This window comes from Botrytis cinerea, chromosome 6, assembly GCF_000143535.2.
Source record: "Botrytis cinerea B05.10 chromosome 6, complete sequence".
Lineage (NCBI taxonomy): Eukaryota > Fungi > Ascomycota > Leotiomycetes > Helotiales > Sclerotiniaceae > Botrytis > Botrytis cinerea.
Window position 1 is genome coordinate 1684051 of NC_037315.1, and position 17276 is coordinate 1701326.

Genomic DNA, 17276 nt, shown 5'->3' on the forward strand with positions numbered 1-17276 from the left:
GCCTCTCCGTAATTACAATCTACAATCCACCCAAGCACCCAACAAGTACCCCAACTAAACCCAAGGAACAAACAAGCAGGATACAGCAATCATCGCCTCAAACCATCGTACCTCTCTCTACTGGTTACTCAGTTACCGATACTACAAGTACCGTAGATACTCATTAAAAACATGCCAAGTCTAACTAACCCACATCTGCGGTTCTACTCGTACTACGCACTCCGTTCCTTGAAGACGAGTTAGAGGTAGATAGCATAGCTAGCCTAGATACTTTTCATTCACAATTACGAAATCAGAAGAGAAACTAGCCGCCCTCCTGAGAATCACACCAAGAACCAGACAGTGGTATACTCGATACATAGAAATTTCTAATATCTTAACAAAAAGCCCCAAAAAAAAACAAAAAACATTGGGTATATATACTGCTTTTCATCGCAACCATACACATTAATCATCCATATCATCCACCACTCCCAAAATCATGGGGCACCGTAAAATGAATCCATAATAAACACCCTTCACAGTCTCAAGACCCAAGTATTCCACCAAATAACCTTTCCCTATAATCCAGCCAACGAAAAATCCTAAGAGGTCAACGGCCTAAAAGCGCTAATTCCACCCACACATTAGTTAATCCAGCCGGGACCAATATATTAAAGTTCTTTCATCCATTCCCAAGCGCCAATGCTCAGTCCCTGTATTTCGAACAAGATGAGGTGATTCAAATCACATAACCGTCGTGATAATCGTACATGTGTGTCGAACACGTGTAATAATGCCTCAAAAATTCGTGGTGCTAACAAAATAAAAGACGAAAGCTCTAAAAGTCACAAAGCTTCACTCGAAAACAGCTTCCAGGCCGAGAGCTGGAGACTTTGTTGATTGAGGCCACGATATCGGTGGCATGGCTGCAAATTGCACGCCATCTATATTAGTGAGCTTCTTTCGCTCCACCTCTTCGACCAAGTACCACCTCCGTGTGAGCCGTGATTTTCTTTCTATAAACAGTGTCATTATTCCTTCTTCTTCTCTGCTATGCATCTCCTCTAGAACCTCCAACTCTTGATTCTGTTTGACCATTAGGTTCTTAAGTTCTTCGTCTTGTCGAATGATTAAGTTTTCCATCTGCTTTGCTTGCTTGTCCCGCATGACGTTGATCCTGCTCTGATGTAAACGGCCCAAGTCGTCCCGAATGTTGTATTGCTGTCCAAGCTCTCTAAGATCTTTCTCAGTAACGACTCTTTGCCCATCATAACCACTAGAACTTCTACCAAGTCCATTGCAATAAGCTTCCATGTGCTTTAAACGGATTTGCACACTTCTTTCGCTCTGCTTTAAAGTGGCTCTCAGCTCCATCTCAGCAGCGACTTGCCTATCTTCTAGATGCGTTGAGGTTCTTTGATGGCGTTCTTTCATTTTCGTCGAGAGCTCGCCGTAGCGATCCAGAATATCAATTTTAGCTCGACCGTGCCGCGTCCACATGATCCATTTCATTTTTCTCTCGAAGGCGCAAAATCGGTCTCTTTCATTGATTTGACAAGCCCGAAGGGCATTCAATGTGGCATTGTTTCTGGTCCGTTCTTCGGCTGCTGCACGTTCCTCCGCTTCTATCTTCTCTGCTTCTTCCCTAGCCAACTTTTCCTTCTCCTCTTCTGCAATTCGCTGCTCTTCTTCGAGACGTCGGCGTTCGAGCATTTCCTCGCCATTACAATAATTTGGACAGCCAACCGAGGGATCCCAGACAGCCCCACATATGTAACAGAATTGGGCTTTACACCGGCAAGTTATATGACTGCAACCTTGAGATAATTCTACCAGAGTTCTACATTTGTAACAGCGACGCCATCCCGCACTCTTCGCCATTCTCAAAACTGATTCTAGCTCGTAATCTTCAGGACAATCTTGGCCAACCGGATGTGCCGCACGCTTGCATATCGAGCAAGCTTTATCTCCACAAGTTCGACAAACTACTTCAAACGGTTGCTTGGGATCAATTTTGCCGAGTGTCGGAATGAATTCACCGCAAGAGGTATTGGGGCAGAAAATCCTGGCTTCCCATGGCGTACTAAATTGTACAACACTTTTCATAAACAAGCTCTGTTCTTCTTTATCCAGGACCGATTTGATTGTGTTTCCTGGTATAGCTTGGCTGCAACATCTGGGTGGCATCTTCGATTCTTCTTTGCAGCCTTGAATGGCCAGAACTCGAAGGCATTTTTCGCAATAATTGTGAGCACATGGAAGTGTACGCAACGTGCTAGAATTCTTGAACTCTTCCCGGCAACAAATACAAGAGCTAAAGAATCAGCGTTTTTCTTTCGACTTTTTGTCTTTGAGAATATATACTCACATTACTTGTTCCCCAAATGTTCTAGGCTTACGGCGGAAGCGGGTTTTGATTCCATTCTTGATGCTGGCATAAGAGCGTTTCGAAGATACCGAAAAGAGGGATGGTGCTGATTCTGGGGAACTGGCAGGTATCGGCGGAGGCAATGGTATCTTATTTTGAGCATCGATTTGCTTTACAAATTTCTCGTAATCGTGAAATGATAAGCTCCTCCTTGCCGCAGGCCTCTTCCATGGCTGTGATAATGATGAAGCGTCCAATTGTTCATTCGACGATCTCGAAGTTAATCCTGTAGAATCGCTTTCTTGAGACAAGGACGAGTCGGTATGTGTGTGATGCGATTGATCGAAAGGGGATTCGCATGGAGGACTCTCGATTATTTCGTCTGCGGAAGGACCCGTTATCGAAATTCCCAAGTTTTCTGCCTCTTTGTTCAATCTTTCGTCGAATTGTATTTCCGTCTGTATTGACCCGTCCAACTGTAACACCTCTCGGAAATAGTCATCGTCATTGTATTCGATAGGCTGTGCAGCCTCGTATTGTATGTCAAGATGAGATCTGGCGCGCAACGCTGGTAACATTGTCGAAAACCCTTCTCTCTCAACGCGAAGGCAATTTCTGGTTCTGCGGTCGACACTCATACATATCTAAGGTTGAATGGATGGATTGAGATATGGGACGACTGATCTCAAACCGGGTGACCCGTCGAGTTAGGTTTGGGCGACAGACAGCAAGGGTCAATCAATGACTGATGGACCAAGCAAGGCGGGAAAAGCCAATTTGACTTAAGAGATATTCGGAGAATTGTTTGCAAGGAATAAAGTGGTACGGGTCTGACAAATTGTGAGGGAGTATTATTATAATCGTGAGTAGTAGTGTCTGATAACAAAAATCTTTTTCTTCCTTTTTAATGGAATTAGCAACAACAAGCAAACATGTAGAGATTGTGTTCAGGAATCTCCCAAAGTTAGACGATGGACCAAACGATTTTTAGAGTGGTGGCAGTATGAGAAGAAAACGATGAAGGTTTGGCTTCCAAGATTTAAACGATGAAGGGGCAGATGCAGATGCAGATACAGACACAGATACAGATACAGATACATGCATACATGCTAATCCGTCAACGCCGCCAATCGCCCGACTGCAGGAATAATAATAAGAAGAATTGCTAATTGGGCAAGACCGCGAATCGCACATCTTTACTGGCAGGCGCCTCTTGCTTGTCTGGAAGGAACACGCCCAGATGATTCATTAATGACACTACCTCAACGACCAAAGAATTAGACATAAGCGCAACATCTTGCTACTATTAATGCAGTTTCTATCTAGTTTCTGCACTCCGCCTTCCTAGTCACACTGATTTTTCTTATTCCTTCTAGACAAACCACCGAGCTACTGGATAGACACAGCAAAGGAAAACTCTATCTCCAGGAAAGTACGTCCCATGTTATATCCGTTCTCGCTGTGCAGTCAGTAGGAATAATTTGTGCGTGAACTCCCTCTTTGGGTTGGCGTATGGGACGGACATTCTATCAGATGAGCTCTGAAGTACAGACGATCTAGTTCAACCAACCACATCATCCAGGAACAACACACACCTTGTTCGTTCACCGCATTAGCCCTTCGAACCACAATGTTCGGACTTTAGGGGAGTCGTCTGCACACTCACTCTGTACCAGCCTCGAGCTAATTCTCAGCCGGAGGGTTTGTCGCGAATCGATGGTGATATTAGTTATTTTCGACTCACTAATCGCCCAAAGACAATATATAGGTATAGCGGGCATTGTATGTATTGACATAACTATCTACGAGGTACAACACTAGCCAACGAAAATTCTCCGATCGATCGGGATATATAAACCCCTCTATAGAACACACGTCCCCGTAACTACTTAATAAAGTTCAAATCCGTTCTCAATTCCAAATTCAAGGAAGTTGAAGCATGTCTTGTTCTACGAGTAACATATCTATACATTCATCATCTATCACCTATGATATCTGCACCATATTACCAGCAACTCTGTCTACCGCTTTGCCAATCATGCGAGTAGGGTCTCTCACTATTGTTTCAGGAATAATTACAGGTGACGGTCAAACAATAACACAATCATGGAGCGTTCAGACAGAAGTGAACAGCAATCGAAAATTAGAGGGGCTTTATGATATACATTAGAGGCGTTTTTGATCAGCATGGCGCAACGTATGTCCTCTTACAACTGCATAGCATGGCGCTATTCGCTACATTCAGCAATGTCACAAGCGGATGATTGAACTAAAAAATGGCACGTTCCCCGGATCTGCGTGGCCGTTTGCTTTGACAAATGAACCAACCGAGCTAGATGATCTGAACGATTTTACCGAGGCTTACACAGTTCGACGATCATGGCTAACAAGAGTGTGCTCCGATGTGATCTCGATTGAAAATGTGACAATGGCACTTATATTTCTACAAGGCTTGAAGGCGTCTTGCGAATTAAAGGGAGTATATATGTAGATCTAGATGGTTAAATGAGTATTGTATTTGAAATTTCCCCCTATTATAGCATACGAGCAGCAAAAGAAATTCGCTTGCGGACTCAGGTGTTCACCATGTCCAATGTGAGACGTTTATCCTACCTAGGTATGGTAGGGACATCAATCAATACCGCGAGGTTGGTAAATCTAGCTGACGTGACCACCATTTCTCCTCTCATCGTCATACCATTATAGGTGACGATGATGTGTTTGTTCTTCTGTTTACAAAACAAGTTTTAACTTTTACCTCTCCCGTTTGCTAGGGGCGTTGATATGAGATGTGTGTAATGCTTCCACGGCAGGAATGATCAAACTTTCAATCTCAAGCTCAGGTTCCCCATCAGGTAGCTCATTTGGATCAAGAGGCTCATCGTCAATCTCCCCTCCTCTCGCGGCAGCACCTACTAGATCTTGTACCCCACTAATTGTCCTCTTTCTTTTACTCCTGGGAACTCTGATCCATTGATCTTTGCTGCCGGGTGCTACGAAAACAACTTCCCATTTCCTGGTGGCAAGTAAATTCCCAATAACCAAATGATGCTGGTAGCGGTCCAAGGAGTATTTCGCCTTGTGAACCAAAATTGCGGGATCAGTTTCAAGCTTGAAAGAAACAATCATGCCTTCAGGAGCCCAGCCATCCACCAGATTTTTCAGGAACTTAGGTACAGGATCCAAATCGACAATTAGACGCTTGCTCCTTGGTACTGCTGGAGAGGAATCAAAATTATCAAAAGCTTCCTCGTCTTCCCCGTTCCCCTTCTCTTCACTTCCCTTATCGGGTGTGTTTGTATCCGTTGCATTTGTAGATTGTATTTTGTGTTCCACCATGCGTTCTGGGGGTACGAAGAAATCCGACACAGCCGCAGCCAAATACAATAATCCGCGAGGACCTAGCGGGCGCATGAGTTGCGCAATCGCTCGGAGTATGAACATGTAATCTGTAATGGTCGTAAAAGGTAGCGTCAAAAGTAGATTCTTCGACTTGGCCGCATTATACTGTCTAAGGACCTTCAACATCTTCTCGCGGTATTCATCATTTGCAACCACGCTTCCATCAGGGCCTTCGTGAAGGAAATCGAGAAAACAATCCGTAGCATGACTATAGTGACGGGAATATGGTTGAAGACTGAATTGACGATGGAGAAAGATAACCGCGTAGCCTGCTTCCAGAAAATATTCGGCAGAAGTAGCACCGCGCGTTCCTGCACTGAAATTGTCTATAAATCGCACCGTCTGTCGCTCTAAAGGAACAGTCGTTCCTCCTGATGTAACCAAAACCACACGCCTGCCAGCAGCTGCGTGGAAATTGATGAATTCTGCGGCAAGAGACGTATGTTTTTCAAGGGTAGCCGGTGGAGGGTACTCTGAAAAGTAGTCTCGTTCTGCGATTTCCGCAGTGTTGTCTCGTGCCAAACCGGGCATTGAGCTAGATGTCGACATGGTATCTTGTGAGCTAGAAGAAAAGATTGAGGAGGTCGGTGATGAAGGTCGCGAACTTGGGAGGTTGAAGGAAAGTGTGAAGGTCGAGCTTGATGGTGGGGTTGATATTACTTTTGGGGATGTTGTTGCGGAGTTCGCGAGCCCCAGTTCAGAAGCATCGCCAATTGATGTTGTAAGCTGCGACGACATGTTATCAGTATCCTGTTGACTACTAACAAATCTCTTGGAAGCGTACTGGCGACTTACCTTTATAATACTGATTTACAGATAATTTGAAACTCCGGCGCTCTCGTCTTGACCTCGGTCGCCGACGGTTGTATCGGAGGTCTGTTCTAGGAATCCGGGCGTCCGGATAGAGGACCCATGTGAGAGTGAATACCTTTGTTTCGTAGGAAGATCATCCCTACATGTTAACATTACTAATTTGGCAAGCCAAAAAGGCAATTTTCTAAAATTTAACAATTGTGGAAAGCTGACGATACCGAGGTTGTACGCAACTTTGGCGTTGGCGAAGGTTTGCGTGGATGAAGCTGTGATTACCATTGGGCTTCAGGTATCTGCAATAGTCGGCCTGAAAGTTTATGAACACAACGTCTCATGTCTTTGCATGTTGATGAGAGAAATTGGTGCAACTCATGATACAATAAATTTTCTTGGGGCGTTCAGGTCCTTCCTACTCAGCTCCGGCTGACAAACGGGTCTAGGATGGCCGAGATAGTTGTATGGATGCCATTCTAGATGACCAGCAGTAAACATTGTTCTGTGACAAGTAGCTCGAAATCTCACATCATCAGAGAGTTCCTTTGGTGAAACATCCAAGGAATTTATTGTGTGAACGTAGTTGCGGCATTGCTATCAATAAGCTCATTTCTATTTTCATACTTGCATAGCTAATCATAGATACCATTCCTCGCCGCCACCTTCAGCCCTCTCGTTGTCAATCTATAATACATGTCTATTCTACAACTTTTACATATAATCGCATTTGTCGCCCGTCTTATCCTTCCACCAACTAGTAATTGCCCTCACTAATTCTCCAAGCTCTTAATGGTAGAGCTTGTAATTTCAGAGCTGCTGGTTTGATGTATCCCCAAAATGTTACAGCTCCAAAAATGACACAAATAATGTTCACAACATAGTATCCATCTCTCTCGATATCACAAACGCCCCCTCCAGACAGACATCGATCTTTCTCGGCAGCCAAGGCGCAGGAGAAGGTAGATGTGATGAGAGGCCCCTTGAGATCAGCAGCAAGTGTATAATCAGACCCCGGTGGAATACATGTTGCAGTTGTGAAGTAATCAACAAGCTTGAGGACGAAGAAACGAGGGAATGTACCGCCCAAGTTAGAAACGCTGTTTGGTTTTAGTGAATTGGAAATTTAATTTGGGAATAGGGGTACTTACGTAGCGAGTAATGTCATATAAGTTCCACCAATGACAGGATCCGCAATCCTGGCATGGAAGGCTGAGATGGCCACAAACATAACAGTATTGGTAAATGTCGAGAAAATGTGTTCCGCAATAACAACAAGTAGATACCAAGTATCAACTCCGTTAGCGGGAAAGATGACAACCGTGATTTGGGCAATGACAGCAGCGATCAAACGGCCAACAAATCCCCAACACCACAGACGTAAAGGTGTGTAGGATGTCGACCATTTTCCGGCGTAGTATCCCAACCCAATCTCAAAAGGGAAGTCAATAAGAACTGTCAAAGCCATATCTTCTTGACTAAATCCCTTGTCTATGAGTTTGAGGTTTGTAACTCCATCATTAGCTTGGAAACCAATCTTCGCAATCAAGTGGATAATAATGATCGTTTGGATGTTCTTGAGCTTGAGAACTCCCCACATAACCTTGTAGACATCCCAGATTCCATCCTCGTTCTTGGTTTTCTCTTCACGCTTCAAAAGTGCGAGGCCGAGAGTAACAATTATGTATGTCCAACCCCAGAATGTGAGATATCCCCCCAAAGTCATAACTCCTTCGTCAAGGGGGGTCTTTCGGAACCATTTGTTGGCAAAATCTGGGGCATTGAAAGCTAAGAAAACTGTGAAGGACATGAATTGTCCAGCTGTCAATCCTACGGTCTGGGCGGTCGATGCATATGAAATGTTTCCCGGTGACAGTAAGGTTAAAGCCCATCCATCGACTGCGATATCTTGGGTGGCGCACGTAAATACCAAAAAGAACCACCATCCAGTGAACCCCCAGATTCCTGCTCCATCATTTGCTCCAGCTGTGATCATCATCTCCTTAATCTGAGAACCCAACCATATCATTCCTAATCCTGACAGCATTTGAATTGGCATGATCCAACTCTTTCTCCTTCCTACTTTAGGACTCCATATCGCATCCACTATTGGACTCCAGAGGAGCTTCAAAGAGTATGGATATGAAGCTAAGCTGAAAACCCCCAAAGCGCTGTACGACATATGTGGTTTGAGTAGAAAAGGCACTGAGCCTGTCGCGAGACCCATTGGAACACCCTGCAAGAAATACAATAGGACTAGAAGGAGAAAGTTCCGTTTGTCTTGCATTGGCAATTCGGAAAATCCATGGTTGTTGAGGATAGGAGTCTTCGGTATGGGATCATCCAATGTAAAAGACTCGCGCGACATGAGATTCGCAGTCACTATAGGAGACTCGAGGTTCGCATTTTTGCGCCGGTACTCGACATTGCCATTCATACTGCCCTTTTGTGATTGAGAGTCTTCGCCTCTTGTGGCAGAGGAAGAGCCAAGTGGCTCTGGAGCTTTGCCTTTACGAGAGCGAGTACCCATAGAATCCGTTTCAATAGCCTCCTCCTCGTCTTCGTCTGTAGAATCTTGATCCCCGAGTAGATGTTTCGAGTCTTCTGCCTGTGTTGCGCCGTGTAAACTCGAATGGGGTTTGGATTTAGACTCGGATTTGGAAGAAATGTTTCGGTGGCGTGGAGTAGCTGTTGATAAATCGTCTAGTTCTTGCGCGTACGGGAATTGAGGATCGTGATGTACAGGCAGATGAGTGTGTCGTGGATTATCTGAAGTAGATTGCGAAGTTAATGAAGGAAGTGTATCACCCAATGGAGTAGGCATCCATATAGTCTCGTGAATTGAGAATACTCCAGAGGTCTTGTTGGCCTCCAAAGTGTCCTCTTTAAATTTACTCGAAGCTTTTAAATCCTTAGTGGTACTAGTCGTTTGTACGAGATAGTGGATTGATTAAATGATTTGATTACTCAAGATCCCATTCCTGCGGCGAAAGAACGACCACGGGCTCCCTTATATTGTAGACAGCACACAGGCTTCAAGGCTCGTGTTTTCGGTGCTTCTGAAACGCAATGTGGCTTCTTCGGCGAACAACGCCGCTGAGGGACTGCTGTTCGGGGTACAAAGAATTTGGAATGTCAAAGAGGTGCATGGGAAGGAAGGAAAGAAGGGGCGAAATGCAACCATGTCGACAGACGTAGGATTTATTACTGCTTGGGTAGATACACACATACACACATGCATAAATGCATACAGACACATACACACATACACACATACACACAAAAAGGCACTGGGAAGAGAGGTCGAGGCTGCACATTGAGGCTTATCCAAGGCCGAAAACAGACGATGCTCATTCCCCATGGAACACGTGAAATGGCGATGAAGTGACATGCGACGCGACAAACACGAAAATCAACATCAAAACATCAAAACATCAGCAAAGATATCGCGTACAGAGTGGGAAAGAAACCCTTTTTTGAATTCTTATCCTACACATTGATACTTTCACCGCAAATCATGAGAAGCTCACGCTCTTCCCCACAATCCGTGGGCTTCAATTCGAATTCACACATGGACACAACCGATGAAATCATTAGTCCTGAAGACGCGGCCGGCATAGAATTGGATGATGAAATAGCTTCACTGCAGGAACAAAGTGAATCGCATTGCCCCATCTTACTTCGACCATGACATATAGCTAATCAATTCGTAGTCGCATCATTAAAAGATCAGCGTCGCCTTCAAACGGCGACTATCCTCTCTTCTCAAGCGTCAAAATCCATTTTGTCGAATTTGCGAAAGTCTTCCTCCAAAACGAAATCCGCCCAATTTGCTACCCCTACAGACTCCGATCCACTGCTTGCGACTTCCGCAGCTCAAACAACTCACAATCTCGAGAATCTATATCGCGCATGCGCATCAATCACATCCTTCCAAATTCAAGATCCGGACCCGAATGCTGTAGACAATGGACATGTGTTGGGGCTTCGAATCGATGCCAGCAGTTCTGGAAAGTTTGTTCGGCCTTATTATATAATGTTAAATAAACCATATTCAGGATCCGCAGCACTGAGAATACATCGACACACAGTCCCTCCATGTATTCCTTTGGCTAGTCTAGCCACGAAATATTTGCCTGCTCCTAAAGTCGCCGAGGGCATTGTCAAAGAGAAACAACAAGATTTAACTTCGTTTGTACGGAAATTACGGCGAGAGATTACAGGCTATCATTTACGTGTGGCATCCATCAAGCATTTACGCAAAGGATTCTCTTTGGATGAGAAACTAAGCAGGAAAGGAAAAGAAAAGGAGCGGGAGATAGCAGATATCAGTGCTGCTGATGCAGAAGCGAAGCAGGTGAGGATTGAGTGGATAGATGGTAAGGTTGGTAGATGCGTGGTAGGGATGAATGGAGAAGTCGTCAAATGTGTCATAATCGGAGAGGATGGGCGTGATCGTGAGACGGAACGAAGGGTCTTGGGCGGCGATAAAAGAATGGAGGGAATCGCGGTCAGATTGATGGAAGGTATCTATTAAAAGTTTCAATTTGAGGTTGAAGGTCAGGAGTTGGTAGTTAAGGAGTTTGTTGCTTATTGTTTACAAATACCCCGGGACTCAAACGACTCTGCACCACGGCATTCATTAATTTTCATCATAACTGCTTCTTCCGGCCAAAATCAAATGTGATCAGTCGCGTTCAATGAAGGGCATATTGCTAAACTAAAATCCAGATAAGATAGGTACTTGTCAACTAATAGAGAGAAACGGGCTTAGAAGCCAGCCGACTGATTCCGTGCAACAGATAAAACGAAGAGGACTTGGTGAACCTCAAAGTCTCTCTGAGGGATTCTAGAGGTCACGAAGACTTTGGAGGCCTCTCTTGTGTTATGCAGCTAATAAAATTGCAGTTCACTCACCATACACTTCATTTTCCCCTAGCGATTGTGGTCATATCCATTCCATCATTGTCGGTCTGGCGACGCTGGACTCTCCGACTAATCATAGTCCGCTCCTGTAGCAGGATGTATTTCCTATTCATACTATATATCTTCAAGCTTCAGTTGAAGCCACTTTCGGTGGCGTCGGCTTCACGAAATTAAGTTCATCGAGTATCAAGCCTTTCAGCGTCCTTGGCAGCACCCTTTCCTCACGTTCCGTATGGTTAAGCACTTGCAACTTCGCAAAAGGTGTCAAGTCTTCAATGGCAGCAAATGAAGCCCAGTAAGATGTTCCATACATGTTAACCTGGAATGAATCAGCTTTTCCTCTGATGGACTCAAACTCAGCATTGATTGAGTTTAATCTATATCGAGGTCGCTGCGATAATAGGCGGGAAGTCGAGTCATCTGATGATTTATTGGAGGAACTGAATGGCTGTGTGACCCATCTTTTCTAGCTCACAACGGGTGACTATCGAGGACAGTGGTTGAGCATTACTGCAAACCTACAACAAGCAATGTCAATACAACTATCATTGTTTCAATGACTACAACCCTGCCTGTACAAATCTCAGCAGAATGGTCAAACGCTACGTGGATGATCCTATCAAATTTGTCAATCAATACTAGCCAGTCCACTTTCTATTACTTTTCTGAGCTCAATAATACTACAGAGCATGTCTGACAGCGAGCGATCCAGCCTTGAGACAGAATTGCCGCTTTATGTTACCACACGCGACCAACCCATCTTCGTGGTCATGGACATGATCATTCGATATCCTTTAACAAATATGACAATGTCCAACAACTCTGGTCTGACCTTTTTACTTGCTGAGATTGACCCGAACAGTTCTGAACACCTCAGGTGCGAACTACAGTGGTACTTCAAAGGCTATTCTTGAAGTCCGTCATTATGCCATTGACCGCGCCCAAGTAGATGGATGGCGTTTTCGGCATCTAAAGTATGTCTCGAATACTGAGAAAGTGGTGAAAGTGGTTCTCCAATCAGTATCTCAATTTATGGTATCGCAGCATAACTCAGCGCCCTGTAATACATTGTTAGCGAAACTTCTGCTCGTCCAACTTCAACTTCGCAGACGAGCACATAGTTAGATGGGGCTTATAGCAACTAAATGATATTTTCGCTAAATATTGAAACAGCAGGCAGTCAGCTCCACACTCGCGCCCACAGCCGATCGATAATCATCAATCAGAGCACTATCACATGTATTAAGCTGCCACTACAGCATCCTTCTTTGCTTCAGTTTCAGGTCCTATGGGCCGAAGGACAGGCCAAGGCCGATGGATGAGCTCGAGTTTGAAGTCACGTGATCATCGATCTAGCTATCCAATCATTTAAGCCCAATCTGCACACAATCTATCAGGTTTTCCATCAACGCCACCTTTGACTCAGATTCTGAAACGCTCACCACAATTCATGGCTCATATTTCAGTCTTCACTCTCATCCTGTGATGCGCGCGGGTAAAAAGTACTGGATTTGCTCCACTTTCCGTCTAATTCCTTCTATTTTCGACAAGGAAGAGGCCTTGCAGAGGTCCAAGCTCTACATAGCTTACTTCTGCGGCAAGGTTAATTTAAAGAAAAGCCAAAATTCTACTACGCATCGTGCCTTGAGATCCTACGCATAGCTCACTCCAAGCTCGAAGTTCGACCATTCGTATGCTTCAACCATTAGGAACCCTCCATTTGAGTCCAGATCCATTCCATCAATGAGTTGCCTCGAATTCTCCACTCTCAAGTGAGTAAAGATTCAAGCTCAAAGTTCACGCTTGAATGACTACAAGGATAGGGGCGAAGATTGTAATCAGCCTTGTCTATTTATGAATCCTGTTGGTAAGGAAAAAACTGCCGGCAGGCCTTCCACAAGGCATTGCCCCCAATGATCAATGTATTATTTGTATTGGCCTTGTCTATCTGAAAAAACGTAGTTCATACTTCCATTCTCCACTCTTGTGATAATGACAGGAACAAACCCATCACTACGCGCCGTATGAATGGATTCCGGTCAACGACCTCGGTATGATCTATAATCGCAGTTCTAAGAAGTAGCTCTTCGCGCGTATGAAATTGGTCCATACACTTTAATGACTTTGGAACCTTGAATCGTTTCTGCTTTCTTTTGTCTTTTCTTGCTGCTTAGAATTTGGCCGTCACTTTCTCTACACATAATTCACACTCCTATACACGGCCGTCTTGAAGGCCAATCTTAACATGGATAAAACAACTTCTACCTTGCCGTCAATTACATCAGCAGCCAATACTATAATGCCAACAATTACGAGAGAAACCGCTGTGTCTGATACAGAATCTACAGCTTCATCGCCATCCGGGTCCAGCCAAAATGCAACAACAGATTACCCCTCTCTCAACATTGCTATAGGAGTCGGGATAGGAGTCGGTATCGGATTGGTTCTTCTGATTATTGCATGTGTCCCCTTGTTTAAATGGTGGAAACGACGCCGACAGGCTGCTCATGGGCAATTTCAATACAATCATCAAGCGCCATCACACCAGTTTCAAAATCAATACCATAATCAATTTCAGGTATATCATCAGTCACCCCGAGATATACAAGCTCCTTATTTTTATCCGGAGGCAGCTGGCACGAATCGAACTTCTGCGAATGGAAGTCCGCCCGGATTTCACCTAGAAAGAGCAAATAGTACTTTCCAAACTCCAGCTACTAGCCTACCAAATTCTTATCCAGAGAGCGCCGATAGTGCGTATCGAAATACTTCGAATAGATATACCCCAAACTATTTTCCAGAGGCAGTTGGAGCGAACCAAATTCCTACAAATGGATTTCCGCCAAACTATTTCTCGGGAGCAATTGGAACGAATCATGATTCTGCGAATACCCTTCCACCAAACTATTCTTTGGAGGCAATCGGAGCGAATCAGAATTCTGCGGTTGGAGGTCATTCCACTCTTTATCTAGAGAGCGCTGAAAGAACCTATCAAAGTCCTATGAATAGACGTACGGCTGTATTTGAGATGAGTGACAAGAGACAGACGGATTCGTGGGTTAAAGAGATGATGATAGCTAATCAGGAAGAGCTATGGATGGAATCGCCCATACGATAGGATAATTGAGGATATTTATCGTTCCACCGAGGGTGAGAAGGTGTGTTTGAATAGATTGCTGTTGTATATATCAGATTTCTTTTGTCTTTACTACCGCGAAATTGTAATGCATAAATTTAGCGACGGGTTGGGGAGTTGGGATATTTATTCGCGAAGAGGGAAATTGTTTGTGGGAAAGAGGGAATTTAGATGGATGAGATGAGATACCCAGGGATGTTTAAAGATATTAGAATTCAATCACATTTAAAACCTTCATAAGCACTCTTTTATGTTGCTTTTTTTTTCTTTAACCCGCATGCCTCTAGATACAGAATAGTTCACAGGGCGCAATATCGGTGTTACATTATATCTATGTATGGAAACTATCGATGGATAGAAAAACCATATTCTTCCATTCGAAAATTCATCACAGAACAGAGTGTTAAAGTTAGCTCTATAGCATCATTCCTAGTTCCCTTAAGTTTTCATATTCCTATTGCATATTCTAACACACACATGTCTCCCAACCTCAACCTCATCCCCAACCCTATAAATGAACCTCAACTAAAGATCCGGTATTATATATATGATTCACTCTTCTCGTGATAACTAGACGGATCGATTATATACAGCCTCGATCTAAGAGATACCTTGTCGTGCATTTTCTTCGACATCTCTCGTGCACGCGGGGGGGGGTGGAAAACTTTTTCTTCCATGCGTTTTCGTGGGGAGTTCGGAGTAGAAATGTAGGATTTTATAGCGGTGTGTATTTTCTGTATTCCCCAAGCTTGGTGTGGGATTTCAGGAGGGAAAATTAGGTTCTTTGTAAGTTGGGAGGTTCTCTTGTTTATCTTTTTTTCTTTCTTTCTTTCTTCTGAGGGGGTTTTCGGTATCGGTAATTGAAGAAGCGTGTGTGATGTTCATAGGCTCTGAATATCTGTCTATCTATGATTCAGGTCCTGGCCGGTGTTTGTTTAAGCCTCTTTTTTTTTTTTTTTTTTTTTTTTTTTTGGAAAATATTATTATACGGTGTGGTATTGAATGGTATGGTGTTTTGAGAAGAAGAAATATCATATTCTGTAAGGATTAGATGATGCATATCTATCTACGAAGCTGGAGATGGAAAATACGGTAGATTTCACAGTGTTTAGATTATTGAAAGGATAGATCTCGGGGATTGGGTGGGTGACGTAATTTAAGTGAGGAAAATACGGTAGGGGTTTATCTAGAGTGTTTTACTTGCATATTCTATGTGTATGGAATCAGACCGATGGTCTTTTGATGGTTGTGTGAGTTAGAAATGTATGTGTGTGTGTGTGTGTGTGTATGTAGGCATAGCATCAAGAAATTTGAACAAGGCGTTTCTTTACTTGCTTGTCTCTCCAACGTCTCGATCCAATCCCCTCGCTCCGATACTACACCCGTACCTACGCACGTACGTACCACACTGTGAGTGAGTAAGTGCCTATTCAGATGTCTCTTATTTCCCGCGCTTAGCCCCGGAGACCGGGATAAATGATATCGGATACTGGTGAGTGGGAAGAGAATATTTTGGGGTTCGGTATGGATGTATGTATACGCGGTATGTATGTATGCATGCATGCATGCATGTATGGAAGATGCCATGCATATATCGCAAACGTGTTTGTGTATGTGCATGTGTATGTGTATGTGTATCTGTATGCGTGTACATATATCGGGATGAACGGAGTTGACAGACAGTGCGTGGGGAATGGCTGGATGGATAGAGGGTTTGCCATGCGTGATAAGTGGCAAAAGAATGAATGAACAAATAAATAGATAGGTGAGTGGATAACATAGAGATTAGGCGGTGGCAGGATGTACGGAGTGTGTTGTGTGAGTACGCTATTGTGTAATTAAACACGGTGCTTCATCGGCAGTGAAAGTTTGTGTGGCTATGGAAGCATGGTGCGGAATGTTCGTTTAGGGTGTACATGCAGTTTTTTGTTCGATGGTCTGAGAAATCGTCAGAAGTGTAATGGCTAGAGAATACAAATAATGGAAAAGGTGCTGGAAGTCGGGTGCGGAAATTAAGCTACTGATGAGTTTACTTGGTAGGGCACAAGAATAGCAATTTACCAAGCATAAAAAGAAGAATTCGGAGGGGACAATGAAATCAATAAAAAAAACACCATCAAATCTAGTACCACAACTATCGTTCATCAAGTCATTAACCAACATGTCGCGCACGAAGCGAGGTAGCACCCGCAGCAAAAATCAGTCACACATCCCCTTACACGACGTGAAAGAACTCCATAACACGGACACGATGTTTCCAATAGGCGAGTGCGAATATGCATAGGGGGTACAAGCATTGGCGATGGTATTTTGGGAGCGTTAATTTGGGTAGGGCTAGCTGGTGGAGATATGCGGTGTGACGGATGTGGTGCGATGTGGGGTGTGTGGAGGAAAGGAAAGGAAAGGAAGATGGGGAGAAGGAAAGAAGCCGAGCGTGTGCTCGGGTAGGTGCATGGGTGATTGTGCAGTGGAAGGGTTGGTGCGATGGAAGCGTATGATTGAGTGAAGGAGAATGAGGAGGATAGGTTCTAGCGCTCTGTCTTATTGAGGCTGACTGGGGGTAATGGTAAATCTGGCGCGATTTATACTAATAGAGAATAAACTGAGATGTGCAAACTTCAAGTCCATGATAATTTTTTTTACTTTTAGAAAGAAGTA

The 17276-nt window shown here is 44.0% G+C and overlaps 5 protein-coding genes across 6 annotated transcripts; 2 read left to right on the forward strand and 3 right to left on the reverse strand.

Annotated features, from left to right (window-relative positions):
* Positions 1 to 268: 268 nt before the first annotated feature.
* On the reverse strand, positions 269 to 3486 carry BCIN_06g04970 (hypothetical protein). The gene is made up of 2 exons (XM_024693571.1): positions 2351 to 3486; positions 269 to 2296 (listed from the first exon to the last, which is right to left on the reverse strand). Exons 1-2 carry the CDS (start codon positions 2986 to 2988, stop codon positions 838 to 840), a joined length of 2097 nt encoding a protein of 698 aa, XP_024549357.1. The 5' UTR covers positions 2989 to 3486; the 3' UTR covers positions 269 to 837.
* Positions 3487 to 4753: 1267 nt separating this feature from the next.
* Positions 4754 to 6821, reverse strand: Bccab2. Of its 2 annotated transcripts, XM_024693572.1 has the most exons (2): positions 6548 to 6821; positions 4754 to 6478 (listed from the first exon to the last, which is right to left on the reverse strand). In XM_024693572.1, the coding sequence occupies exon 2, from the start codon at positions 6299 to 6301 to the stop codon at positions 5105 to 5107; it is 1197 nt and encodes a 398-aa protein (XP_024549358.1). In that variant the 5' UTR covers positions 6302 to 6478; positions 6548 to 6821; the 3' UTR covers positions 4754 to 5104. The 2 variants fall into 2 exon arrangements, with proteins under 2 accessions (XP_024549358.1, XP_001559180.1); XM_001559130.2 differs by lacking the exon at positions 6548 to 6821 and having other exon boundaries at positions 4754 to 6532.
* Positions 6822 to 7115: 294 nt separating this feature from the next.
* On the reverse strand, positions 7116 to 9566 carry BCIN_06g04990 (hypothetical protein). The gene is made up of 2 exons (XM_001559129.2): positions 7708 to 9566; positions 7116 to 7656 (listed from the first exon to the last, which is right to left on the reverse strand). The coding sequence occupies exons 1-2, from the start codon at positions 9378 to 9380 to the stop codon at positions 7314 to 7316; spliced, it is 2016 nt and encodes a 671-aa protein (XP_001559179.1). The 5' UTR covers positions 9381 to 9566; the 3' UTR covers positions 7116 to 7313.
* Positions 9567 to 9808: 242 nt separating this feature from the next.
* On the forward strand, positions 9809 to 11295 carry BCIN_06g05000 (hypothetical protein). The gene is made up of 2 exons (XM_024693573.1): positions 9809 to 10212; positions 10270 to 11295. Exons 1-2 carry the CDS (start codon positions 10074 to 10076, stop codon positions 11091 to 11093), a joined length of 963 nt encoding a protein of 320 aa, XP_024549359.1. The 5' UTR covers positions 9809 to 10073; the 3' UTR covers positions 11094 to 11295.
* Positions 11296 to 13404: 2109 nt separating this feature from the next.
* BCIN_06g05010 (hypothetical protein) lies at positions 13405 to 14846 on the forward strand. The gene has a single exon (XM_024693574.1). It carries the CDS (start codon positions 13728 to 13730, stop codon positions 14598 to 14600), a length of 873 nt encoding a protein of 290 aa, XP_024549360.1. The 5' UTR covers positions 13405 to 13727; the 3' UTR covers positions 14601 to 14846.
* The last annotated feature ends 2430 nt before the right edge of the window (positions 14847 to 17276 follow it).